We start from the raw sequence: 27,626 nt of genomic DNA on the forward strand, positions 1-27,626 counted from the left end.
AAGATGAGGAAATGCATCCATTAACGTATCAAACATTCATTCCAACTACTGTCATAAGTTTGGACACTATGAAAGAGATTGCTGCAAGAAGCAGTACCACCAAGGAGGTCAGTCTAGCAACAATCAAGGGAATTCCATGAAAGAGAAAATCATCGCAGTAGACATTCAAGTCACAGTCATTATGCCAATGAGCCTCAGAATATGTTTCTTGCAAGTAAGGATATGCTGAAGAGTGATATAGTGTATCTTGACATAGATTGTGATTCAAAAGGAGAATGCAGTTATCAAGTTGATCAAGCAGATCAAGATCCCTAGTACATCGACAACAGTGCATCATCTCATATGACAAAGCATCAGAAGTGGTTCACAGAGATGAAACCATTAAAAGGACAAAAGAATGTTATCTACACTGCAGATAACACACCAAATCCAGTTCTAAGAAAAGGCATTCTCCCTCTGAATAATTTCATTGATACGAAAGGATTTGTGAAAGATGTACTCTATATTTCAAAGCTCAGTAAAAGCCTCGTCTAATGGGCAAATGACAAAATACAACTATCGAGTCATCTTCGATGGAGATGAATGCACGATCGGAAACAAATCCAGAGGATATCAGTTAGTAGGAAAAGCAGTCAACGAAGGACGCTTATTCAAAATGCTAGATTCAGTACCAGATTTGCATGCCATGTCAGCTCAACAGCAACCGATGCTACTTTCCGTAATATGGCACAAGAGATATGGACACGTCAATTTCAAAAGCTTGATACACCTAAGAAATCAGAATATGGCAATTGAAATTCCTGAGCTACAATTTCTTGTTAAAGTTTGCGAAGCACATTGCTTCGATAAACAAAAGAGAACCAATTTTGACAAAAGCACCTCTTGACCACGAGGTATTCTTGATTTGATACATATAGATGTATGGGGTTATGTACAGACCCGCAGCATCAATGGTTCCCTTTACTACCTGACTTTCATCGATGACTACAGCAAATATTGTTGGGCCTACTTTTTGAAAGAGAAATCTTAAGTCTTTTCCAGATTTCAAGAATTCAAAATCATGGTTGAGAACCAGACAGGGAGAAAGATCAAAGTCATGAGATCAGACAGAGGAGGCGAATACATGTCTTCAGCATTCATAAACTTTTGCAGAAGTAATGGCATTCGAAGACGATTCATATGTGCAAATACTCCTCATCAAGATGCAATAGCTAAAAGGAAGGATGGGACTTTAGCAGATAGTGCTAAAGCAATGCTCAATGAGAAGCATCTTCCGAATTAATATTAGGCAGAGATATTTGCCACTGCAAACTATTTGCTTAATCGTCTTCCGACCGAACCAATTCAGGGTATAACACCTTATGAAGCATTCACATGATACAAGCCACGCACTGGGCATCTCCGCATATTTGGTTGCATAGCATATGCGCACATACATGACGATCTCGCAAAAAGTTGATGGTTGTCTACAATGAAGAAAGCAAAGCATACAAGTTGTATGACCCCATCAACTGAAAGGTCATAATCTTCAGAGATGTGACATTTGATGAAGAATCAAAATGGAAAACATCAAATATACTGGAGATAGATACACTGATTATTCAATCACCTACAGAAGAGGTTGATAAAGAAGAGCAAGAATTGCTTGAGACACCCCGAGAAGAGCAGCAACTCAGACGGTCTACTAGGGAAAGCAAACCATCAACCAGATTGACATTTGCAGAAAGGCAAAGCAATTTAGATTGAAACCACCAATTATGCTCTTATGACTACCATCATGGCTACAGAAGCGTCTATGAATGAAGGAATGGAAGCTTTATATAAAAATAATACTTGGGAATTATGCGACCTTCCACTAGGGAAGAAGGCCATTGCAAACAAATGGGTTTACAAAGTGTAGTACAATCCATATGGAAGTATTGAAAGATACAAAGCCAAACTTGTTGCAAAAGGTTCTACACATCAATATGGTCAAGACTATAATGAGACTTGCAAAGATGGATTCCATAGATTTTTTATATCACTAGCGACACTCAGCAGATGGAATGTGTACCAACTAAATGCTTTTCTCAATGGTTACCTAGACAAGGAAGTCTACATGCAACAACCGGCAGGGTATGTTGAATCAAGGAAAGACCATCAGGTTTGCCATCTCAAGAAAAGTCTCTATGGCTTAAAGCAAGCACCTAGAAGTTAGTATAGCAGAATCGACAAGTGTTTTGCTACTCTAGGATATATGAAGTCCAATGCCGATCATACTCTCTACTACAAAGTTCAAGAGGAAGACATCATTGCACTTTTCTATGAAGATCTTGGACTTTTGCACTATTGTCTTGGAATTGAGTTCTGGAGAGACTCAGACAGCACCTTCATGAGCCAGCAGAAATATGTTGACAGTCTCCTGAAGAAGTTTCATATGGCAAATTGCAAGATTACAGCCACTCCCATGGAACAAAGTTTGAAACTTACAAAAGATCTAGAAAAGCTTACAGTCAATGACAGGTACTATCGGCAACTCATCGGATCTCTTATATATCTAACTATCATGAGGCCCAATATTTGTTATGCAGTAAGTTCACTAGCATTGTTTATGACATATCTCACTGGAATGCAGCCAAGAGAGTCTTGAGATACAAGACTGTTTGGAATTGAATACAGAGGAAGCCATCCAAGGTCGGTTACAGTGACTATGCAGGAGATCATGAGACCAGGATATCTACACAAGGATATGCATTTTTCCTTATAAAGGTGCTATATCATGGTTGTCAAACAAGCAACCAACTATTTCTTTGTCTTCAACTGAATTAGAATATAGGGCACTCACAACAGATGCATGTGAAGCTATATGGCTCAGAAGACTATTGTCAGAAATAGATCACTTTGATGAATCAAAGCCAACAACAATATACTGTGATGATCCATCAGCTCAAGCATTAGCCAAGAATTCAGTATATCCCTCCGAGACACAGTAAATTGATGTCAAAGAGCACTTCATCAAAGAAAGAGTGTTAGTGAATGACATCATACTGCAACATTATGACAGCAAAGAGAATGTTACAGACAACCATTTGAAAAAGAGTGATACTTAGTGACATCACACTGCAAAATTGTGACAGCAAAGAGAATGTTGCAAACAACCATTTGGGAAAGAGCTTTTCAAGAAGCACCAACAAGCTCTCAGTTTGACGCAGAGGAAGAACATTCCCATTAAGGGGGTGTGATGGGATGTAATATTCAATCCTTCTTCGATTCCCAGAATCATCATCTTAAGGGAAGTCCTACTTCATGATGTTGATCTCGAGGAAAGGTGTTGAGGATTCATCTCAACATATCATCAATGTGCATAGCACTAACCCAAAAGAGTGCAAGGGTTGAAAACCCTAACCCTAACCCTAAAGGAGTTTGTATATATTCATCATTTCAACTAATACTAGTGTTCAGTTAGTCATTTGTGGTGTGCTCTCTAGCAGTGCCATGTCTCCTCATCTCCACTCTTCTCCTCTCCTCTCACCATATTTGTTCATTTACAACACCTGCTCTCTGATAAAACTCGAGTGTACACACTATGCAAACTTGTGGAGTTGATGTTGCAATAGTTTCCGAGAAGACTAGATGCATATCTGAATCCACCCATAATGCTATGCTAAACAGCATGACATACTTACAGAGACATTGCACGCATGTAGAGGTAGATCAACTTACAAGCTCTGTGAATACCAAAGAGTAGATGACTAATCTAGTCCTACATTAAACAAGAGACAAACATGACTCTCATGAAGAAGAGAAATTCTCGGTATGCAGCCCTACACGTGCATGCATATGTGCTCGTCTACGAGTTGGTGATGGCCAATCGTAAGGGTCGGCAATGCCAATATGAACCTTCCTCTAGTTGTGCCCTATTGCTCGTGACTTTAGCGATATGCTGCATTAAAACCTCATAGACAGAGAAGAGAGAAGAAATAGAGAAGGGAGAGATGTGATATGATATGATTGTATTGAAGTCTGCATGAATGATGAGACCCTTTACGATCTATGGGACTGGCGATCACTATCAAGTAATAGTGATCCCTTACATTTAGTAAGATAAGCATTACAAACTTGTTATGTAGTGAGAACTTGCTCGGCTAGCTTGTGTGCTAGTCCCAATATCTTGGTGCGGTGTTCCAAAATCTCTTTTGGCTTCCTAGCTTTTTGACTAGCTGCCCCAATAAAATTCTCTCTACCATCCCCATAAAATTCTCTGATGTGTGCATAGGCTCTATACGTACATGCTGCTCATTTCTTACCTCCCTATGGGGCAGATTTTGCAGGTTCTTTCTTCTCTGGGGATCTTAGGTCTTGGCCATCTACCCTTCTCGACCTCAAGATCATGTGAACTAGTTCTGATTTTGCAGATTAGATGCCTTTTAAATATTGATACGTCTTCCTTGAGGTATTTCTGCATTCCTTAGCTATCCATTGAGTTAACTTCCTGTTTGTAGAATTGCCATAGTTTCTGTAGCATTTTTTGTGTCAATGTCTCCTGATTTCACATGCATCTTCTGGTATATCATCGGTTGTTATACCCTATGACTCCATTTGATTGGAACTGCCAGAAGTAAAGGCTCGACTTCACATTCTACAAGGGCCTGGTAAGCACGCAGTAATTGATGAGGCTGTAAAATCTTGTAAGGATTCCCCCCCTACCCCGCAACTAGTCTCTACAGTCAAAGATCTTGTTCACACTGAAGTACAAACTGCTAAGAAGGAAGTGATTGTGAAAGTGGACACCAAAGCATGTAAGTCAAATATTCAAGCAGAGATTAAAGAACACGAAGCTAGATGTGATAATGCACTGAAGATTAGAATAGGGGGACTCCCAGAAGATTGGTACAAAGAGGAGGACACATATAGTGAAATATTGACAAAGATCAAAGCAAGCTTGCCCAACATTGAATGGGTGGATGATGATGAGCAGGATGATGACAACTCCAGGCCAGTGTCTATTTTGCACTATAAAGGTCATTGCGGATTAAGCTTCTTCGACAATCTTACAAGTTAAAGGGCATCCAAAGTATGGATAGCAGAGGAGCTCACACAAGCTCAACTTAAGATTAAGGCAACTGAATTAACTAAAGTCAGGGCTGTCAGAAAGGATGGAAAATGGGCAGTTTACCGTGAAGGCTCTTTACGGTAATCAGATAGTTCAAATCAAAATCAAAACCAAAAGACTCTCAGTCTTAAACTGATGTATGGCTATTTACTCTTCCAGACTATCATGTAGGTATTCTAAATAATGTGGGTGGCTTTTTGCACTCCTTGGGAGCTGCCATGTGCCCTCCCTAAAGCAGATGTACTAAAGGGTTTCTTGCTGTCCCATAGACCTTTTGGTCTCCAGTGGACGTTAATAGACTTTCTTTCTTTATTTCTTTCTTTCTCTACGGCAACCCATGATTTGTGTAGCTTCCATCGTCTTGTGTGGTATCTTAATGACATCCATCTTTTCAACTTTGTTCAGGTAAGCCATGAATTGACATAATCCCCCAATCATGATGGGAATGCACCAACTCCACCATCTTCAATGTATCAATCATACGTTAACTGGTCCTTAATTGTGGCACAATCACTTGCCTCTACTTAGCTCATAGCTTATGTTACCAAGACATGATCATACAAGGTTGATACTTAATTCAAGGCCATACGAACGATCGTCCCCTCAATCTGAGGTGGTCGCTCGCACTCAAGAATTACAAAATAGAATTGAGAAGATTTATGTGAAATCAAGAGCGGCACTATACTTCCAATACATGGAAAGCAGATTCACTGCGAAGCCACTATCTTCCATATCCTACAGTTGGAGAAGAGAAATGTTGCAGTAGCTTGTGCTTAACGAGACCAATTAAAACACATAGCGGTGACCTAAATGAATCTCTGCCCTGAGCATGCAGGCAGCCAGCTCAAAAACAATAGTGTTCTATCTCAAAGAGGGCTCCCATTTCCCTTTCAAAGAGCACCTACTGAGAGTGCTTCTCTTAATGACTCTCCTCGCCACATAATACATTACACTTAAGCATCATCTTCATATCTTTTAAAATTTCACACATATGCTGCGTCAACAGTAGTGTTCACGCTGTCAAGCCTTTTGCCCTCTTGAAATATGATTGTGGCAAGGTGGCTTAGCCAGAGCAGTGATATATTGCCAGAATCATTAACACTCAAGATCTACTAACAGACGACGTGTTCATAGATGTTGATAGCATAAACACTTAACAGATCTGAAGTGATATAGTCAGCATGCACTCAGCAAAGCATCATGTATATAAAGCAACATGAAAGTATGGACAATCTGTCACAAAACTCCTGGAGAACGCCACAAACCTCTTTTGAGTGGAGGCAGCCCTAAACTCTGGACTGAGATAAGGTGTTATGATCCAAGAGCCCCCTTTATAGGTGAGGGGCTAGCTGCCCTCCACCCCTGGATCTGGCCGATTGGCCATATGAACTGGCCAACCAGTTGAAGAACCTTCTGCTGACTGCGTCTGACTAATCAACCAGATGCTGATGCTTATATAGCACCTAGGCCCCTTTGCTTCTGTGCGTCCAACACCAAAGCAACCATGGTCCTTGTTGTGCAGCGCGTAGTGGCCACACCGGCCCACGGTGGCTCATCTTCCTTCCCGTGAATCCGCCTCATGCCAGCCCTTCACATTGTCCTGCTAGCAGCCTTTGTTGCTGCCCATGTTGCCCACGTGGCAGCCCTAATTGCTGCTGCACTTTGCTATCCATATGACATCCATGTCTGCTGCCCATGGCAGCCATGTGCTTTGTACTTGTTTCAATGTATCACCTTCATATTGTGCCCACATGACACACCTCTCACCCATGCAACCTAGAGGAGACAAGCCCCTTAGCTCTCCTCGTCTAGAGGCTTACAATGGGCCACAGACCCTCCTACCCTAACACCCTCTTTTAATGACACTCTATGGGCCAGCTCAGAAACAGGCACCCGAAGTGAGAGTGCCAAGCTTCGGTGTAGTCTAGGTTCTACTCTGATGCCAGGTCCTGCAAAGCAACCATAGATTAAGAAGTCCAGATAGGGGCAGCTGGCAAGCTCACCACCCAGCCATAGATCCGATAGAAAGGATCACCCTGCGAGCCTGAGGTTACCTAATCACCACACCACCACAACCCATGTGTCGCATACCACGGGAGTCCACTAGTTTAGGTGTCCAGCCAGACTAGGCAGACCTGCTCAAGTTCCTGGTATAGACTTACCCATCCTAAGGGCACCTGTACACTGGGTATACTAACTAAACCCTTTTAAAAGGGTCCAACGCTTGGACCTAACCCCACAACCCATGCTATGAACTTGGGATCATAGCATTTCTCCCACCACAAAACAAACCATATCAGGAAGTTTTGGGCTAGGAAATCAGGAAATTGTGCTGCACAGACGTGACACTACCCAAGAGTTGTCATCACTAGATGTGTCCTTCCATTTGATAAGAAGGTCAAGGACCACCCTATTTCCTTACCTATAATCCAGAACTGTTTTTGGTTGATGAGGAATATACACCGACAGATCTCCCTAATAAAATAAGGGCCAATGCTTTTCAGTGGGATTGACCAGTTTTGTCAGCATATTGACCATTAGTCATTAGTTGTATCATTTTAAATCAATATTCATCGATACCAACTAAGCCTGATGTGAAAGGATGCAATTCAATTACAAATGGATGTCCAATTAATCAATAGACACATGCACCATTATAGCCTGCATGTGTTCATGTCCCTCCCCCTCTTCTTTATCTGTGTAAATTTGTGTGTATATTGTACTCCACCTTCAATTGCTAACATGCACAACATGAAAACCTCAAAAAGCTAAGAGTTCAAATATAAGTCACAAATCCCCCAAAAAATGCAGGAAGAAAGGGGAAAAAACACACACACACACACAAGGGAAGGGGGGGGGGAGGGGGCGGGGTTGCAGGGGGGCATACCTCTTGATGACTTTGCAGAGCATCTAAACAATAATTAAGGGGATTGCATGTATCTTCAGCAGGTAGAAGCCCAGGTGGGCACAAGACATTGTGGAAGAAAATTGTGACTGAGTCGTAATAAAATTGCGGTCGTGGGGAATTATGGTCACCTTCAAAGGTAATGATGTTTTTATCGCCCTGCTCAACAAATACAGGCCAAAGAGGCAGCAGCGAAAACATCAAGCATTACACAACGTCCCCAAAGAACATACAAGGACTTCTAGAAAGGGACAGTTGGAAACATACGGCATACTCCTTATGAATAAGCTCACAATGATGTGGCTGTATGAAAACATCCTCAGCTGCATGTCCGAAAAGTGCTGGGATAAACGTTTTGGATGCAAGCTGCATAGATTTCAAATATATTACCAAAAGGCAGTAGAGTTATCCTGACTAGGCAATTATTCAAGTTTTCAAAGCTTCCAATCTGGCACCAAAGACAAACATGAACCCAAAAGTTCAGAAACAATAAATTCGGTGCTCCCACCATAAAGAAGATACAGACCACTCCAACACCCATAAGACTGATTTACAGGGTGATCTTTAAGAAAAGATCGACTCAAAGACACACTCAACCACAGTCTACACTCCCGCCAGCAAGCTTAAAGGAATTTGACTCAGCACATATGCTTGCCAAGTACATGAACTGCCTATTTGCACAAGTCGATGCATTTCAAAAACATTTCTAACATCAGTGATGCTTTAAACAAATACGAATGCCACCCCTTGTATTAGGAGACGTTAAGGTTCTCTACAGATGTTTTACAAAGACAGGTTGCATGTCATCAGCAAAATGCCATGCAAAAATTACAGACTCCAACAACAACATGAGATTGATACAAGGAGTAGATTAGGGAAAGAGAGACACAAAGTTACATCCGCAGTCTAAACTATTGAAGGAGCTGCCTCGCTACTGGAGTCAATGCATTCCGGTAATGATTTACTACACGTACTAGAAATAACACCACACACTGCGGCTCAACACCATGAATTTTCCTTCAGATGTCTTAAAAGGAGATGGAATGTCATTAGCAAAAAACCATGCATCATACACCTCTCGTAAGTATCATGAAACAAACCAGAGACACATGGCATGCTGCACCTAAAGCAATCAAAACATTCAGGAAACTCAGTAAAACATATCATGTCAAGCACAGAATGAACACTATGGGAGCCATAATTACAAATCCAATCCCTCCCAGAAGTTGGCATAAAGAATGGAGTGAAAGGTGTAATGAACTAATACCTGAGTGACATTCAAGTCCATAATATCAAACTGTGCCCGTTTTTGAATGATTCTCCGCATTATTTGTAACGCCATCCTCACCTGGACAAGTCACTTGAAACATATCAATCGTGCTATGACATTCTACCAGCCAAACTACTTCATCTCCATCCCTCATCTTGCATATTCGTCAAATGGCCATTACATTGCCTAGCTGGAAGTGGTACAATTTTAAACCCTAAATCAAAAACTGTAGGCTTCCAAAATTTAGGCTAATAGATGCCAGAGGGTAAATGAGGCCTGCTCTAAATAGATCTAACAGTTTATTTGTAAGCTTCAAACCTTTTGAAAACTATTAATACACAAAGTATCCGATTGGACATAAAGCTTAATCTTTGAACATGTGCGCTCTGTTGGGGTAAAGGCACATTGCCTACCCTTAATTAAAGAATTAAAGTTAGGACACCTATGACTGTCTTAAGACAGTCATAGGGTAAACCTAATCCTAATAAAACTTAAGTGAGTTTGTGGTGTGGCTCACTCATCACTTCACACCCGCACTAGTGTGTCTCTCTCACTCTCACTCTCTTGCTCCCTTTCCACTACTCTTCCCCCTCTCAACTGGTATCAGAGCCTCCCCTCCCAAGCCTCCTCTCCCTAGCCTACTACCCTCTCCGTACGGACGTACGGACAGCGCCGTACGACCGTACGTCGTCCGTACAGTCGTACGGACGGACTGCGACAGCAGCAGCAGGCGGCGCAGCAGTCAACGGCGCGGGAGCAGACCAGGGCGACGGTGCGGGAGCAGCTAGGGCACGGGCTGTGTCGAGGGCAGCTCCAGGGCGGCGGCGCATTTCTCAGCTCCTCTTAGCAGCTGGGCGAAGCTGCATCAGGCAGCTGTACAGCAGCTGCTATAGTTGCAGAGCAGCTGCATAGCTGCTCAGCGACGCTGCGCAGCGGCGCACCTACTCCAAGGGCAGCCGTACGGTCGACAGTCGTACGGACTGCCGTACAGTCGTACGGATTTCCGTACAGCTGTACGGACGACGCCGCCACACCCACAGGAAGTTACACAGATTTTTTTTCTTCTTCGATCTGTGTGCAGCAGGGAGGTACATTTTCTCGGGATCTGTGTCCAAAGATTTTTTTTTGGGGGAAGCGTGCTGCTGCAAGGACAGAAGTACAGCAGTACAGCAGGAGTTTCTATGCATTTACTGAGTGAAATTCTCAGTTTTGGGTGATATTATCAAAGGGCTTTTGCCTAGATGTGTTTGCAGTCTATGCCTTGAGGCAGTGTGTAGCCAGGGAGCACACATTTTCTTTATTTCCGCAGTGCATTTGGTGACATTTGTTGCAGGTCACATTTTTTGTACACACTCTGAAAATCTCAGTTGAGCCACGCTTGGTCAGGGCGCATCGAGTTTACTCGGTCCCTAACTGCCCATCGTTGACAGTGCTCAAAAGATTTTCTTCTGGGTGTTTGTACGTTGTGAGTTGTGTTGTTACTGAGTACACAGAGGCAGTCTATGCATTGCACATTGTCAGGTACAAGAGTCAGAGAGATTTTCATATTGCATGCTACCTCAGTGTTGAGGTGTTTTTCACTTGGCACAGGTGTCAGATCAAGGGGCTTTTGCCCAGACTTTGTTTGATTGCACTTGGGTTACCGACAGAGATCTTCAGATGCATTTTCTCCCCTTGGTATAAGGGTGATTGCTTGGGATTTATCCCATTTACTGTTGCAGGTTTTGTGACAGGCTGAAGAGTCATTTACTGTTTTTGGGGTGTTTGTCAAGTATTTTCTGCAATTTGAGTCAGTGACATACCTCATCTGAGGTGGGAGAAGTGATCAGTACAGTCAGTACTACAGTCAGTACAGCAGTGTTTACAGCAGTCTGAGTGGTTGTGTCAGATAATTATGCACTGTTAAGCTCTTGTTGAGCAGCAGCAGCAGTCTGAAATTACTGTTTTTATGCCTCTTTGAGCTCAGAACAGTTTGTCAGAAGGTACAGTATTTGCAGGGACATTTACTGTTTTGCTGCAGATTTTACTGACAGTAAAAACAGCACTTTTGAGAGTGCTTCTGGCTCTTGAATAGAGCAGGCCTTTTTCTGAGAAATCAGAACTTTTATTCAGTCTTTTTTTTTACTTCCAGGGAGTCAGTTACTTTCCTCATCTGATATGGCATCAGGAGGAGGTGATTCTTCAATTCTGAACATAAAGAAACTGGAAGGAGCACATAACTATGCATTATGGGCAGAACAGTGCTTGAATGTTCTTCTGTTAAAGAAGATTGCTAAGCCCATAAGGGTGAAGGGTGTCAAGCCATCTGACATGGCAGCTGATGACTGGGAAGAGCTTGATTTGTCCGCGAGGGCAGCTATCATGCTCACTATTTCAGACACTCTTGTGTTCAATGTTCAGACTGAAAAGACCTCTTATGGTCTATGGCACAGACTAGAAGAATTGTATGCCCAAAAGAGCTCAGCCAGCAAGGTTTATTGGCTGAAGAAGCTGGTCGATCTTCGCATGAAGGAAGGTACAGCTATGACCTCACATTTGAGTGAGTTCAATGCCATCTTTACACAGCTGATTGCACAGGGGTTGAATCTTGATGAGGAGTTCAAGGCCACTTTCTTGTTGTGTACCCTCCCTGAGAGTTGGGACACTTTCAAGACCACCCTGTCAAATTCAAATGTTATTCTTATGTATGCTGATGTAGAGAGCTCTCTCCTTATGGAGGAGATGAGCAGGAGGAATAATGCGGGCAGCAAGTCTTCCAATGCTTTACAGGTACAGGATAGAGGCAGGACTCAGCAGAAGGGGAGATCTGCTAGTAAGTCCAAATCCCGCAGTCAGTCCCGTGGCAAAAAGGACATTGAATGCTTTTATTGTGGCAAGAAGGGACATGTGAAGTCGAAGTGCTTCAAGTTCATACGGGATCAGAAAGCCAAGAAGGCTGAATCACAGGATGCAGGAAATGCAAGCAAAGGCAAAGGCAAGGCCACGCTAGTTGAATTGGATGCAGTGAATGTTGCAGCAGAGGACAGTGACAGTGACATACATGATGTTTTATGCTCTTCTGCTGTAATAGCACATGCTTTGGTTATTGATGGCCATGACATGCACACCTGGCTCTTGGATTCAGGTGCCTCTTTTCATGTTACACCTCACAGGGAGTGGTTTACTTCCTACACAGGTACTCATGGAGTTGTTCATCTTGGGAACAACTATGCATGTCAAATTGCAGGGATTGGCAGTATACAGATAGTATTTCCTGATGGACAGTCATTTATGCTTGATGGTGTTCGCCATGTGCCGGAAATCAAGAAAAATCTGATTAGCACTGGCTTATTAGATGACAGTGGTTACCACACCACATTTGGGGATTCCAAATGGGTGATTACTGATGGCCAGACAGTAGTGGCTGAGGGTTTTAAGAGTGATACCTTGTACCCTCTTTATGTTTCCAGTGTGGGTAATCATGTTGTTGCCATAACCGAGCTGCCAAAGGTTTCATTGTGGCATAGCCGGTTGGAACACATGTCTGTTAAAGGAATGCAAGAACTGTCACGTTTGGGTTATCTGCCGTCTCTTTCATTTTCAGATTTGCCTACTTGTGATCATTGCATATTTGGCAAGCATTCTGTGACTCCTCATAAAAGGAGAACTCCCCAGAATAGAGCACCGCTTGATCTAGTGCACACTGATTTGTGTGAGATGCCACAGTTATCACTAGGGGGTGCAAAATATTTTATTACTTTTATTGATGATGCCACACGTAAGGTGTGGGTCTATTTCTTGAAGCATAAGGGAGATGCCCTAGATGCTTTCAAGAGGTTTGTCGCTCAGGTTGAAAATCGGACAGGTCGTAGGCTGAAATGCCTCAGATCCAATAATGGGGGTGAGTATGTGTCACATGCTTTTGTGCAGTTTTGCCAAGCTAAGGGCATCAAACAGGAACTCACAGCCCCTCATAATGCATCTCAAAATGGTGCAAGTGAGCGGATGAATCGAACTATTCAGGAGAAGGTTCGATGTATGTTGTCTTATGCTGCATTACCCCATGGCTTTTGGGCAGAAGCCGTGCAAACAGCAGTTCACATTATTAACAGGTCACCAAATAAGGCTTTGGAGTTGAAAGTGCCAGAGGAGGTGTGGTCTGGCAAGCCACCCTCATATAAGCACTTACGGGTATTTGGCTGCGAGTGCTTTGCTCATGTACGCAAAGATCTCCGCACCAAACTGGATCCAAAGTCTATCAGATGCATCTTTATGGGATATGGTGATGAAGGTGAAATGGGGTACAGATTATGGGATCCCGTTAAACGGAAGGTTATACGCAGCAATGATGTCATCTTTAAAGAAGATAGTGTACACAAGGAACCCGTGCAACCTGTGGAATACAGGAGGGTTATTTATGATGATGTTGGACAGCACAGATTGCCCATTTATATGCAGCAGCAGGCTGCTGCAGATCACCCTGTTCAAGAGGGTATACAGGCTGAAAATCAGCCAGAAAATTTTGCCAATAATGCACCACTGGATGTGCCAACAGATGGGGCTGTAGAACAGCCAGATACGGTGGTACAGCCACCTGATATGCATGAAGAACAGGCTGGACAGCAGCCTAATCCGGAACAGTTTGTTAGGAGGAGCACCCGTGCACAACGGCCTCCTGCCAGGTTTGTTCCAGGAGCCAATAATGTGGCTGATTTTATCATGCTGACAGATTGTGGTGAGCCTTCCAGCTTCAAGGAAGCTATGGGAAGAACAGAGAAAAAGAAGTGGGAGAAAGCCATGCAGTCAGAAATGGACTCTCTACTTCAGAATGATACATGGGACTTGGTGCAGTTACCTGCAGGCAGAAAAGTTTTGCCATGCAAGTGGGTTTACAAAGTCAAAGTGGATTCAAATGCTTTACCGAGGTATAAAGCCAGATTGGTTGCCAAGGGATTTAAGCAGGAGAAGGGCATTGACTTTGATGAGATCTTTTCCCCTGTAGTCAAGATGACTACTTTGAGAGCAGTGTTGGCTCTTGTTGCTCATGCTGACATGGATTTATGTCAGATGGATGTGAAGACAGCTTTTCTTCACGGAGATCTCCATGATGAGATCTATATGAGTCAGCCAGAGGGATATGCTGTTAAAGGGAAAGAGCAGCTTGTGTGTAAGCTCAAAAGGAGCTTGTATGGACTCAAGCAGGCGCCAAGAGAATGGTACAAGAAGTTTGATGCATTCATGCAGTCCCAAGGGTATCATAGGTGTGAGACCGATCATTGCTTGTACACCAAACGGGCAAAGGATGGCAGTTTGATGCTACTCATTCTATATGTGGATGACATGCTTATTGCCAGTAAATCTCAGCATGAGATTAGTGCTTTGAAGAAACAACTGCATCAGTCTTTTGACATGAAAGACTTGGGTGATGCAAATCATATTCTTGGCATGCGTATTACTCGTGACAGGTCCAAGGGACTTTTATTTCTGTCACAGAAAGAGTACATTGACAAAGTACTGCAGAGGTTTAAAATGGAGGGGGGGAAGTCCATTAGTACCCCGTTGCCTCCACATTTAAAACTCAGCAGTAAGGACAGCCCCAGATCACATGATGATAAGGCTGAAATGGCCAAGGTTCCGTATGCATCCAGGTATATGGCAAATCCAGGCAAGCGGCATTGGGAAGCAGTGAAAGGTGTCTTGAGGTATCTCAAAGGTACCAAAGACTTGTGCATATGCTATGGTAGGCAGGATGCATTGGTGCATGGTTTTACAGATTCAGACTATGCAGGGAATGCAGATAACCGGAAGTCTACTACCGGTTATATTTTTACATTTGCAGGAGGTGCTATATCATGGGTGTCTCGGTTGCAGAAATGCGTTGCACTATCAACCACAGAAGCTGAATATGTTGCAGCCACTGAGGCTTGCAAGGAAGCAATATGGCTTACTCGGCTGGTGGGAGATTTGGGCATTACAGGAGATATGCCAGTTTTGCATTGTGATAGTCAGAGTGCTATCATGTTGGCAAAGAATCCGGTCTTTCATCAGAAGACCAAGCACATAGAAGTGAAATATCATTTCATCAGGGAGGTACTGGAAGACAAGCGTCTTGAGCTTGTGAAAGTACATACTGATGATAATCCTGCAGATTTGCTCACTAAGAGCTTGCCTACAGAGCGGTTTAGACATTGCCGCCACATCATGGGATTAGGATGAGACCATTCTTACTTTATGGTCTTGTATACAGTAACTGTATATTGCTGTATTTTTATTCTTTTCTCCCCTTTAGGCACATTGGCCTTTAGGTGGGAGGTTGTTGGGGTAAAGGCACATTGCCTACCCTTAATTAAAGAATTAAAGTTAGGACACCTATGACTGTCTTAAGACAGTCATAGGGTAAACCTAATCCTAATAAAACTTAAGTGAGTTTGTGATGTGGCTCACTCATCACTTCACACCCGCACTAGTGTGTCTCTCTCACTCTCACTCTCTTGCTCCCTTTCCACTACTCTTCCCCCTCTCACGCTCGGCTCCTGAGTGAATATTTGTGCATATGCGAGGTGTTTGTTAAGCTTTTACACCACTCTCGGGACTATTTTGGGGCTTCTGGACATCTCTCCTTGTTGTTTTGAACATGTCTCACGAAGTATTGTGCAAGGACGGAGTATATTTTGCACTTTTAGGTGCATTTTCAGTCCATATAGTTAGGGACTTGCTGTTTTTTTCAAAACAGTAATAAAAAGCTTGCTAAGCCAAGCATACTCGCAGGAAAGCACATATGGTTCATGGGATATCATTTTCAGTTCATCTTGGAGCTCTTTTTGGAGGCATTTTGCAGACCACTTGCAGGGGTTTTGGTTTGGTAAACTTTCATTTTTATTACTGCTTTGCATTGGGAGTTTTTTTCCCGTTCCACTGCTTGCATTTGTTGGCTCTCGTGCCACTGGGGTTTGCCTTTGTAGGTACAATCAAGCATTCAGTTGAGTTTATGCCTTCTTGAGTCAAGCTATGGCTGGTCTTTAAGAGAAAATTATGAGATTGCAACACATATCCCAGTATGGGATCTTTCTGGAATATTTGAGGGGCATCCTCAAGCCTAGTATAGGCTTTGGCAGTGATATCTCTTACTTGAGCAGGGTGTTCACAGCATGTGAGCTTTATTGAGATTTATTTGCCTCTTTTTCTTTGCTCAAATGGCACAACAAAATCCAAATGATGTATTTCACAACACAAGTGGGGGATTTTGTTTGTGCAAGGTGGAAGACTTTGCAGAGTGCTTAAATCCCCCACTTTTTAAGGTGAAACACAAGACAAGTGACACCTCATGGAATGATGGCCCACTTGAGTTGAAAGCAGTAAAAGCGCCTCCCTTTATGGAGAAAGGGCTTGCTTTAGAGAAAGCCTAGCTTTCTAGGGAAAATCGAATGTTCTAGGCAAGAAAAGCAGGCCCAGCTTTTGGAAAGCACATGCTTTCTAGTTGGCTGGCCTAGTCTATAAATTAAGGGCCTCTAGGCTCCCAATTGTATTGAGAATTATATACCTAGATGAATCCAAGAACATTCCCAAACTCATCCTCTAAAAACACAACATAGTGCAGTTTCAATCTCACGAGAGTCACTCATAAGATTGAAAACCATAAACTCCATCACGCATAGCAGGGACTAGCTACTATGACATCCCCACTGACGTCCTCAGCGCCCAACAGTGGGTGTAGACCATAGTATAAAAGTATGCTCTCACACATACAAATCCACACACCCACACATACTTGAGCATCCATTTATACAAAGTCTTCATATTGAGTTTCTGTCGGCACTCCGGAGATGAAGGGCAAACTCAGCCATGACGAAGGCTAGCACTAAAGGAGAAGGCTAATCAAAAAGTAGTTCAAATCTCTTCATTCAAGCTACAACTGCTTGTGAAGTCTAAACGATTTCATTTTAGTCTCTCCCAAACGAGCATCTAAATCTAAATCTAGCTGATAGGGCAACGCACCATTTAAGATAGAAAGAATTATCGCAATACTAGCAGGCCACAACTTGGACGAAAACTTCACAAAGTGAAATTTGCATGTCCGCTAATACGGCAGAAGCATATACCTAGATGAATCCAAGAACATTCCCAAACTCATCCTCTAAAAACACAACATAGTGCAGTTTCAATCTCACGAGAGTCACTCATAAGATTGAAAACCATAAACTCCATCACGCATAGCAAGGACTAGCTACTATGACATCCCCACTGACGTCATCAGCGCCCTCTGCTCCCTCGTGAGCCATCTTGTACAAAGAGATTTCTCTTGCAATAATGAACTTCGGGGGGACCAGCCCTTATTTTTTGCCCCTAGTGCTGTGTTCTTCTCTTCTCTCGTTCTCACCTACATTCTCTCTCTCTGGATGATTCACTTTTCGGCCCCATTGTTAAGTTTCTATCGCACTGTTCAAAGTTTCCTGCTACGACGCAGAGTCCATCCCTCATGCAATCTACCTCACCATGTTGCGATTGATTTCCATTGAGGGGACTTTAGTTCCAAACACTTCTATGGCACATTTCATGATTGTAAATTAACTAGACAGCTGTGATTTGACGACAAGGGCTGAGTTTGTGGTTTGGTTAAGGTTTCACCTTAGACGTCCCAATGTTAATAATCTTGCCTCGGACACCACTACCGAGACCTAAGCCCAAATCTCCTCTCAAACTGTCTTTATCTAGCACACAAAGACCTCTACATGAACAACTAGCTTAGTCATATGAAGGATCTCTTGATGACTCATATGCATTTAGCAATCCTCACCTTGCACACGTTGGATCTGTGTCCCATTGATCTAGGACCTATACTCTAGAAATATACAAGTCATCCTATCCCCCTGCTGTGTCCATCTGGCCCGGGAAGAGTGGCATGAATACTTCGCTTATTGAGCCAACGTCTACATCTTCACTTAGACTTGCTCATACGGAGAACCTTGTCGACTCCTAGTGTTATGACCTGAATGTCATAGCATGAGCCCATATTAATGTTGGGGTTAAGTCCAACCCATGGACCCTTTGAAACGGGTTAGTTTATACTTTATGATTATTCCGACTAAGCCCACGGCTCATATATATATAGACCCACCAAGGGGTATCCCTCAGCTAAGGACACCGTAGGTGTAGGCCATCATCTGGTGGTTCTAGTGATGCCCTATAGGCCATGGTATGTGCCGTGTAGGCATAAGTGTAGGCACTTATAGTGTTAGTGCCTTCTAGGCCACATAGGACACTTAGTCCTATGTGACACCTAGGACACTTAGTCCTAGGTCTAGGTACAAGTACTTTGTACTTGTGTTTTCTTCATTTTATCTAAGATTTGACGTGACTGCTCTATCGACTCGTCTTGTACCTGCACTCTCTCTCTCTCTTCGTATCGTACCTTCAGTGGTATCAGAGCGCTACTGGACCTGTTCCCCTGCCTCCGGATCCGCATCACGCACAAATTTCAACAGTCTACGCTCCATCCGTACAATCCGTACGATTGTACGGACTTTCGTACAGATTCTGATTTCTGCCCGTCGCACTTGCTTCGTACAACTGTACCTTTATGCCCGTCGCACCTGCTATGTACAACCGTACCTTTCTGCGTCGTCACTTGTACCTACGCCGTACAACCGTACGGCTATGCTCCGTACTCTGCGTCGTCACTTGTACCTGTACCGTACGTTGGATACAGTCACTTGCATCCGTACACCGTACCTTCAGTGGTACTGCGTGTCCTGTACTTCCTACACCGTATAACCGTATAGGTCGTACATTGGCTGCTGTACAGCCGTACATTGGCTGCCGTGCAACCGTACATTGGGTGCTGTACAGCCGTATATCCGTACGCCGTGCAAACCATACAGTCTCACTTTCTTACGTGTGAGATCTACAGAGATTGCAGGACATTGAGTCTTTTTTGCAGGATATTGAGTCAGATTTGCAGGACATTGGGTCAGATTACCATACATTGGGTCACATTTGCCAAACTTCAGCAAAATTTGGGGCTTTTCTACATTTGCCCTCTTTTTGGCCTATTTGCCCTCAATAAATTTGGGGCTTTTGCCAAATTTGTTGTTTTTGCAGTGAACATTGCCTGTCACAGTCACATTTGGGTCAAATCTGCATTTGCCCTTTGATTTGGGTCAGAAATTTGCATATATTTGCTGTCATTTTTTGGGACAGCCAGCTTTTTTTTGCAGTGATAGCCTTGAGGCTTTTGGTTTTTCAGGTCTTTTACAGGTTATCACAGTTGCTATGGCTGGGAACAATCAAGATTTATTTGGAGTTCTTCGTGAAGATGATAAGTTAGATGGCACCAACTATCCGATGTGGTCTTATCTCATGAAACATATTCTTGTTGCAAAGGATTTGTGGAATATTGTTTCTAGGGCTGATCTGAGGCCAGCCAATGCTACAGTGGTTGTTTCTACTGCTGGTCCTTTTGCAGGTGGTACTCCTCCTGATGCCTCTTCCTCTGGCACTCCTGCTGCTGCTCTTCCAACTCAAGAACAGTCAAGATGGGATGCAAGAGATGATAAATTGGCTTCTCTCTATCAGATACGCAATGAAGCTCGTGTTGCATATTTGAGAAGGCAATTACAGGAAGTGAATATGAATGAAGGTGAGTCAATGGATGCATATTTGACAAAGGTCAAAGACCTCATGGAACAGCTTGCCAACATTGATGAGGTGGTGCCAAATTCACAGCTTGTCAGTACCACATTGAATGGACTGCCAGATACATATCAAGGGTTTGCTACAACCCTTCGATTAGTGGCCATGGGTAATCCAAACCACTATTCTTTTGACCAGCTAGTTACTTTGCTTTTGCAGGAAGAGCAAAGTAGAGCTAACAGACAAGCCATTATTCCTGATCATGCATTTGCTTCACAACAGACAGGAAGAGGCAAGGCTTCCAAGCCTATGGGCAAGCCAAAATCTGCGCATAGTAGCTGCAATTCCTCTACGCATAGCAGCTGCAATTCCTCCCATGCATCTAAAAATACAGCAGATAAGGGAAAGAAGAAAAGATGCAACTATTGTCGCAAGCCTGGACATGACATTTCAGAATGCAGGAAGCGCATTGCTTCGGAGAAAAAGAAAGCACGATTGACAGTTAATGCCTCACATGCCATTGAATCCCATGAGCCAGCAGATGCTTCACATGCACATGCTCTTCAGGATGATTGGGCATGGGCTGTCCATTGCTCATTTGATCCCTCCAAAGCTGATGCACTCTTTACTGCTAATGATGCTCAGTCCTGGTACTTTGATAGTGGTGCTTCCAAGCATGTCACATCTTGCAGACAGTTGTTTCATTCTCTGGCTGATGCACCTCAAGGGGGGACTGTTACATGTGCTAATAATGCTTCATATGCTGTAAAAGGAATTGGAGATGTGCACCTCACATCCATTTCCAGCCATCCTGTCACTCTGACAAATGTTCTTTTTGTGCCTGGCATTGAAGTCAACTTGATTTCAATTTCAGCAATTGCTACTTCAGGTTTCAAAGTAATTATTGATGGCTACAGATGCCTAGTATATGATCTTCGTGATGACAATGCCATAGTTCTCACTAGCACTTTGCAAAAAGGGCTTTATCACCTTGATCATCATTCAGCTGCACTTTCTATTGAAGCATTGGCTATTTCAGATTCACAACTTGCTGAAACTCATCTTTGGCATGAGAGAATGAGCCATCTCAATTATAGAGCTCTTGCAAAGCTACATTCACAGCAGATGGCAAATGATGTACCTCAGACTCACACAATTTCCAAACATGTGTGTGAGGGCTGTCTTTTGGGTAAGATGCATCGATTTCCTTTTCAAAAGAATTGTCCAAAACTCTCACAAAGGAAATTGCAGCTAGTACACAGTGATGTCTGTGGCCCAATGAGGACAAATGCCATTGGAGGATACAAGTATTTCATGACTCTCATTGATGATCTCACAAGGTATTGCTGGGTATATCCTTTAAAGGCCAAATCTGAAGTTTTCTTATGCTTTCAGAGATGGCTGAATATGGTTGAGAATGAATCAGGATGCAAGCTTGTCACCCTCAACACACATAGGGGGGGTGAATATATGTCAAAGGAGTTTGATGCATTTCTATCCTCACAGGGCATTATTCACTCATGCACTACTCCTTACACTCCTCAGCAGAATCCTGTTTCTGAAAGAAAAAACAGGTCCACAATGGAGATGGCCAGATGCATGCTTAAGGCCAAGTCTTTGCCCAATAAATTTTGGCTTGATGCAGTAATGTGTGCCAACTATGTGCTGAATAGATCACCTACACAGCATTAAAGACTATCACACCTTATGAAGCATGGAAAGGCACGAAGCCTTCACTTTCACACATGAAAGTTTTTGGGTCTCTTGCATATGTTCATGTACCATCTCAGCTGAGACATAAGCTTGATGACAAGGCAATCAAATGCATATTCATTGGCTACAGCCAAGAGAGCAGAGGGTATCGGTTATATCAACCAAATACTGGGAAGATTATTGTCAGTAGAGATGTGATCTTTGCTGAACATTCAGCTTCTCCTCTTGTGGACTGCAAAGCAAAGCCAGATATTGACATGTTTGATGCCTTTGAATCTTGGTTACCTCTGCCATCAACAGAAGAGGATTTTGAGCAGCAACATGAGCCTCCTGCAGGCCCTCCACTAAGCAATAATCAGCCACACCCTCATGCTGATTTGCAGGTTACTCTTCCGGCACAGAATGATCCCATTACTCATGATGCAGTCATTGAAGAAAGAGCTGTCAATAGACAGCAAAGGCAAGTTCCCAGATGGCTTCTGGATACATTGAGGGACAGCAAACAAGATCAGCCTTTTGCTGCCCGGACAAGATCAGGGAATAGACAGCATGGTTACTTTCTTGAGTTTGCACTCCTTGCTACAGCTTGCAATGAAGAGCCTTTGTGCCATAAAGATGCTTTTGACAGCAAAGAGTGGATGGATGCAATGAAAGCTGAGTTACAATCTATTGCCAAAAATGACACATGGGAATTAGTAGATCTCCCACCTGGCAAGCATGCCATTGGAACGCGGTGGGTCTACAAATTAAAAAGAAAATCTGATGGCAGCATAGATCGATACAAAGCCCGTCTTGTTGCAAAAGGGTATGCCCAACAACAACGCATTGACTTTGAGGAGACATTTGCTCCCACATCCAGGATTACTACCATTCGATGTGTCATTGCCATTGCAGCCCATCATCATTGGCAAGTGCACCAACTTGACATCAAGACCACTTTTCTTCATGGGGATCTGCAGGAAGAAGTTTATGTCACACAACCTCCTGGCTTTGAGGTTGTTAATTCTGAAAATAAGGTATGCCGGCTTAGAAAAGCCCTTTATGGTTTGAAGCAGGCACCCAGGGCATGGTATGCCAAAATTCATGCACACTTACTATCCCTTGGTTTTCAGAATAGTCCCACAGAACCCACTCTTTATTTCCGTGGGAGTGGATCTGATTTTTTAGTGCTGATTTTATATGTGGATGATATGCTTATCACGGGCCCAGATACTCAGCAAATTGCAGCCTTCAAGGCTGATTTGCAGCAGATTTTTGACATGTCAGACATGGGACGACTCCATTATTATTTGGGCATTCAGTTTGCTCATGTTGAGGGGGGTATCATGATGTCTCAGTCCAAGTATATTGGACAGCTCCTTGATCGTTTTCAGTTTGAAAATTGCAAGCCAATCTCTACTCCAGTGGACCCTGGCTTCAAATTCTCAGCTCATGATGGGAGCCCACCATGTGATATCACTCTTTATCAGCAGGCTGTTGGATGCCTTATTTATTTATGTCATACCAGACCTGACTTGCAGTATGCAGTATCTCAGCTCAGCAGATTCATGCACATGCCCAATTCACAGCATTGGCAGGCAGTGAAGAGAGTCTTCAGATATCTCAGAGGCACTCAGGATTTAGCCCTCTTCTACGGTGATCAGGGTTCACTTACCATGCATGCTTACACGGATAGTGACTGGGCAGGATGTTCCGACACCAGAGTGTCACATACTGGCAATTGTTTTTTGCTTGGCAATTCATGTATTTCTTGGCTCAGCAAGAAGCAACCAACAGTTGCCACGTCTAGCTGTGAGGCTGAGTACAGGGCAGCTTTCACCGCTACAGTAGAGTGTGTTTGGCTTCGACAGTTACTTACAGATCTTGGTATTTGCCAGACATCCTCCACTATTGTCTACACTGACAGCCAGAGTGCTTTGGCCATTGCGCGTAACCCAGTGTTTCATGCGCGTACCAAGCATATTGAAGTTCACTATCATTATGTTCGGGAGCGGTTCATCCCCAGTCTTTCAAGATGTTGTAACAGATAAAGACTGTCAATCTTACTTTACACCACCCCCAAGATCGCATGACCAGCTTCAACGGCAGCAACATCCCCCTGTGCTCATGACAAGGGAGACAATCTATCCCGACTATATCATCCCCTTCGCCTCCTCTAGCACAAGTTAAATCTAGCTTGGTTGAAATATTACAGCTCTTCCCATAAATTTATTGCACCTTGCTTTGGTATGGATACTTTTTCCTACTTTACACACTATGTGGGAGAAGCAATTAGGCTTCCCTGGTTGTTTGATCCCATTATGCACTTTTTTATCTCTAGACTATTTTTGGTCACTCATAGCTTGTTAAAAGAACTTTCTTTCTTTTTTACTCTCGCACAAAAGAGGATGATGCCAGAGCCTTCAGAGCCTCATTTCCCAAGTTCCCTCTCCCAATAAGATCAACATGCCACCACCGCACCATATGACCTGAGTTGCTTTTCCTTTTGAGACATCTATCTTAAATTTACTTTTTGTCTTAAAGGTCATTTTGATCCTTTGAAGGCATAAATAAAGTCTTTCTCTTGCTGTTTCTCTCTCTGTGCATGCACAAATCATGTGTGTGTAACAATGCTGCATCTACAACAATCCTCTTTTAAGTACCACAAACAGACCAATACTTCAAGATGAGGCAAGTGGAACATACAGTGAATTTAGGGAGACGGATTTTGTACACATCTACTAACTCCATCATCAGGTCAAATAGATTTGAAAATGGACTGTCAAGAACCATTCCGGCAATTGAAGGATCTTCAGCTCCATACATGAGGCTGCACCAAATAATCTTGAAGGTAAGTTGGCTTGGCAAAAATGGCAGATTGTCAATGTAGACACATGTATCAAACTGCAGTGCATAATATAAGGATGTCATTTGAAACCATTAGCTCACAACACTATATTAACCTTCCTACCTCCCAGCAACAATGCATATACCTTCAAAAGACTAAAATCTTACAAACTAAAACTTGTAAGCAACACTAGACTTCTGTTCTCCTTAGCAACAATGCAATAGTATTTTATTAGGATATATGTGATTCTGCAAGACATCGCACATGCATTACAAAGAACTGCAGTCCCTACAATCGCATTTATCAACATCAGTGCATAGGGAGACCATTCCTTCAGCATCCACACAACAAAAACTCCAAGAACAATACTTACAAAAAGACGTCAGAAGAAGAATTAAGAATCAAAAGCCCTTACAAGTACAGTTGGTAGGCCATTTCCACAAAGCCTAGAAAGCCATACCTTGTGACAGCTCCCATGGAGCGCCCCCACAGACCGATGCGAGAAATTTGCTTCAGTGATCGCAAATATGAAACAACAGTCCTTAGATCGTCTCTCTGTAAGATAAAGAAATAGCATGTTTGCATGGTATCAACAATCACAAATGTGAGAAAAAGAACTCTTTTGTGTACCTCTTGAAAAAAGAAACAAGCAATTAAACCACGAGAAAATTCTGACCTCATGCCACCCCAGGCTTACATAGTCACCATCTGAAAGACCAGACCCCGAGAAATCCAGGGTAAACACAGTAATATTTGATGGAAGAAGTACAATAGCTGCTTCATTGCCATCTGCTCGACATCCACTGCCAGAACACACATGATATAGAAAATCAATTCGAATACATATGCATAATTATTTCCTTGCACAAGCACACAGCCATGCTGAAAGATGAACTTCCTTAAAGTTCAGACACTTGATATCCAGGTCTGATCAGTCTTTCATCCAAATTTCTTTTCGGTTGTAAAACCATACACAACACCTTTTCTGATGCCTTGGGAAAAAACAATTGTTTAAAAATTGCACAAAGAAATAACAATCTCGTAATGTGTCATGTCCAACCAGCAGGTGTTGCATTCACGAACTTTGCAAACCCTATAAGGTGTGTTAATTACTTACATTCTAGTAAATGCCAATTTCTTAGCAAATAACAAAATTTCACGTTTGCAAACATGGTCAAACTAAAATACAGTTTTTGCACATTGTTTTTAAAACAGAGACTTCTGAAAGTTTAATATGCGAACTCCATCTATCCTGACTAGAGGACTCAAAAGCTCTCAATAAGTCTAACAAGGTAACTATACCACTACAGCCCTGCCATTTGTGAGTGGTAATGTAATTGCTTTTGATGCTTTAACAAATTGATTGTAATGTTCACATACATTTCTATAGACTATAATGTCCCCAAGTCTCCACAAAAATTTAAAAAATCCTCCATTAACTAGTGAAGGGGAGAAGATAAGGATGATAAGCAAAGACAGGAGAGGGGTGAAAAGAAAGGGACGAAGCCCATTGGGCAGGTAGAAAGAAAGAAAGAAAGAAAGAAATTTTATTAGAGTCTTCGGAAGACCGATGGGTCTATGAGACTGAAAGAAAACCTGATACAAACCACAATAAGGGTGGAGCTACTAAACGAGAATCATCACCCGTGCGAAGTCCTAAATCTGATCATACATAGTCAAATAAATCTGGGTGTGACAATGAAAAGGAAAAAGACTAGAGCGGAGCTGAATCCTCCGTATGTCATGTCGCCCTGGCTAGTGCGTAGCCGGTGATGGGACGCTGGCGTCTGTCAAGGGGTGCCGTGCGTCTCGGTCTCTTGGAGGAGGCTCGACTCAAGACCGTGATTCCCGTGGGACGTGTCCCGGGTCTAAACAGTGACGGCAGGTCCCCCAGAGTGATCTGTGTGTCCCCTCAATGCCTCGTGTGTCGTGCTACGATCGTCGGGTCGGGGTTTCTGTCATGTCTGCGGCTAGAGCCTGGACGATCAATATCACTCGATGGAAAGAACTTTGTGATCCTGCTCTGAGAGGTGTCTGGTGGTGTGGCCAAGCCCCGTCGCCTGAGTAAGTACTCTTTGTGTCGGACCCCCTCGTGAATGAAGGCCGCGAGGCATCTCTGATCTGGGTAGGCGAGAAATCTGGAAAGGGGCCCAAAGCCATCTCTGAACAGACAGTGGTAGCGACCTCGGATCTCGTAGAGTAACTGGGGAGTGGAACCCCTCATCATACACACATCAAAGTTTCAAAAACTTTAAGTCTAACCCAAATCACTATCTAATCACTTTCACCAACCCAAAACGCCAACCATGTTCAAATTTGATTAAAGCCCATTTGGGCCTTGACCTAAAGAAACCAAGCAATATGACATATTCCCTTGCTTTTAATGCTTCAACAAATTCAGGGTGTTATTGATTTTAATGTAAAATACGTTTCTAGACTATATCGTCCACAAGTCTCCAAAATATTGAATTAAAATCCTCCATTAATTATAAAAGGGTAGAAGAGAGGGGTGAAAAGCAAAGATAGGAGGTGTGAAAAGAGGAACCCATTAATTGGGAAGGGGGAAGTGGAGTGAATGGGGGAGTGGAAGCCCTCGTCATACACACCAAAGCTTCAAAAACTATAAGTCACTAACTAATCCCTATTACTGCCAACCATGTTCAACTTTGACAAAAGCCCATTTGGGCCTTGACCTCAAGATACGTTCCTACAGCCTATAATGTCCCCAAGTCTCCAAAAATTAAAATAAAACGCTCCAACAATTAGTGAAGGCGGGAGAAGAAACAGCTGAAGAGTAGAGAGATGAGAGGGGTGAAAAGAAAGGGACAAAGCCCATTGATTAGGAAGGGGACAGTGGAGTGAATGGGGGACTGGAACCCCTAGTCATAAACACCAAAGCTGCAAAAGCTATAAGTCTAACCCAAATCACTATCTAATCAGTAACTAATCCCTATTATCACTATATACCTAGATGAATCCAGGAACATTCCCAAACTCATCCACTAAAAACACAATATAGTGCAGTTTCAATCTCACGATAGTCACTCATAAGATTGAAAACCATAAACTCCATCACGCATAGCAGGGACTAGCTACCATGACATCCCCACTGACGTCATCAGCGCCCAGCAATGGGTGTAGACCATAGTATAAAAATATGCTCTCAAACATACAAATCCACACACCCACACATACTTGAGCATCTATTTAT

At 43.0% G+C, this 27,626-nt stretch overlaps 1 protein-coding gene across 2 annotated transcripts in view; it reads right to left on the reverse strand.

The window, feature by feature from the left end:
* The window catches only part of LOC147896815 (uncharacterized), a 76,062-nt gene that overhangs the window by 35,463 nt on the left and 12,973 nt on the right, over window positions 1-27,626 (reverse strand). For both annotated transcript variants that reach the window (XM_087381474.1, XM_087381473.1), the window contains exons 4-9: window positions 25,092-25,218; window positions 24,876-24,970; window positions 24,274-24,397; window positions 9,265-9,345; window positions 8,265-8,363; window positions 7,980-8,156 (exon numbers count right to left, since the gene is read on the reverse strand). In XM_087381474.1, the coding sequence (XP_087237600.1) occupies window positions 7,980-8,156; window positions 8,265-8,363; window positions 9,265-9,345; window positions 24,274-24,397; window positions 24,876-24,970; window positions 25,092-25,218 (703 nt within the window). The remainder of the gene's footprint in view (window positions 1-7,979; window positions 8,157-8,264; window positions 8,364-9,264; window positions 9,346-24,273; window positions 24,398-24,875; window positions 24,971-25,091; window positions 25,219-27,626) is intronic.

This window comes from Dipteris shenzhenensis, chromosome 11, assembly GCF_047967505.1.
Source record: "Dipteris shenzhenensis isolate YYH24624 ecotype China chromosome 11, Dip_SZ_1.0, whole genome shotgun sequence".
NCBI classification, from domain to species: Eukaryota; Viridiplantae; Streptophyta; class Polypodiopsida; order Gleicheniales; family Dipteridaceae; genus Dipteris; species Dipteris shenzhenensis.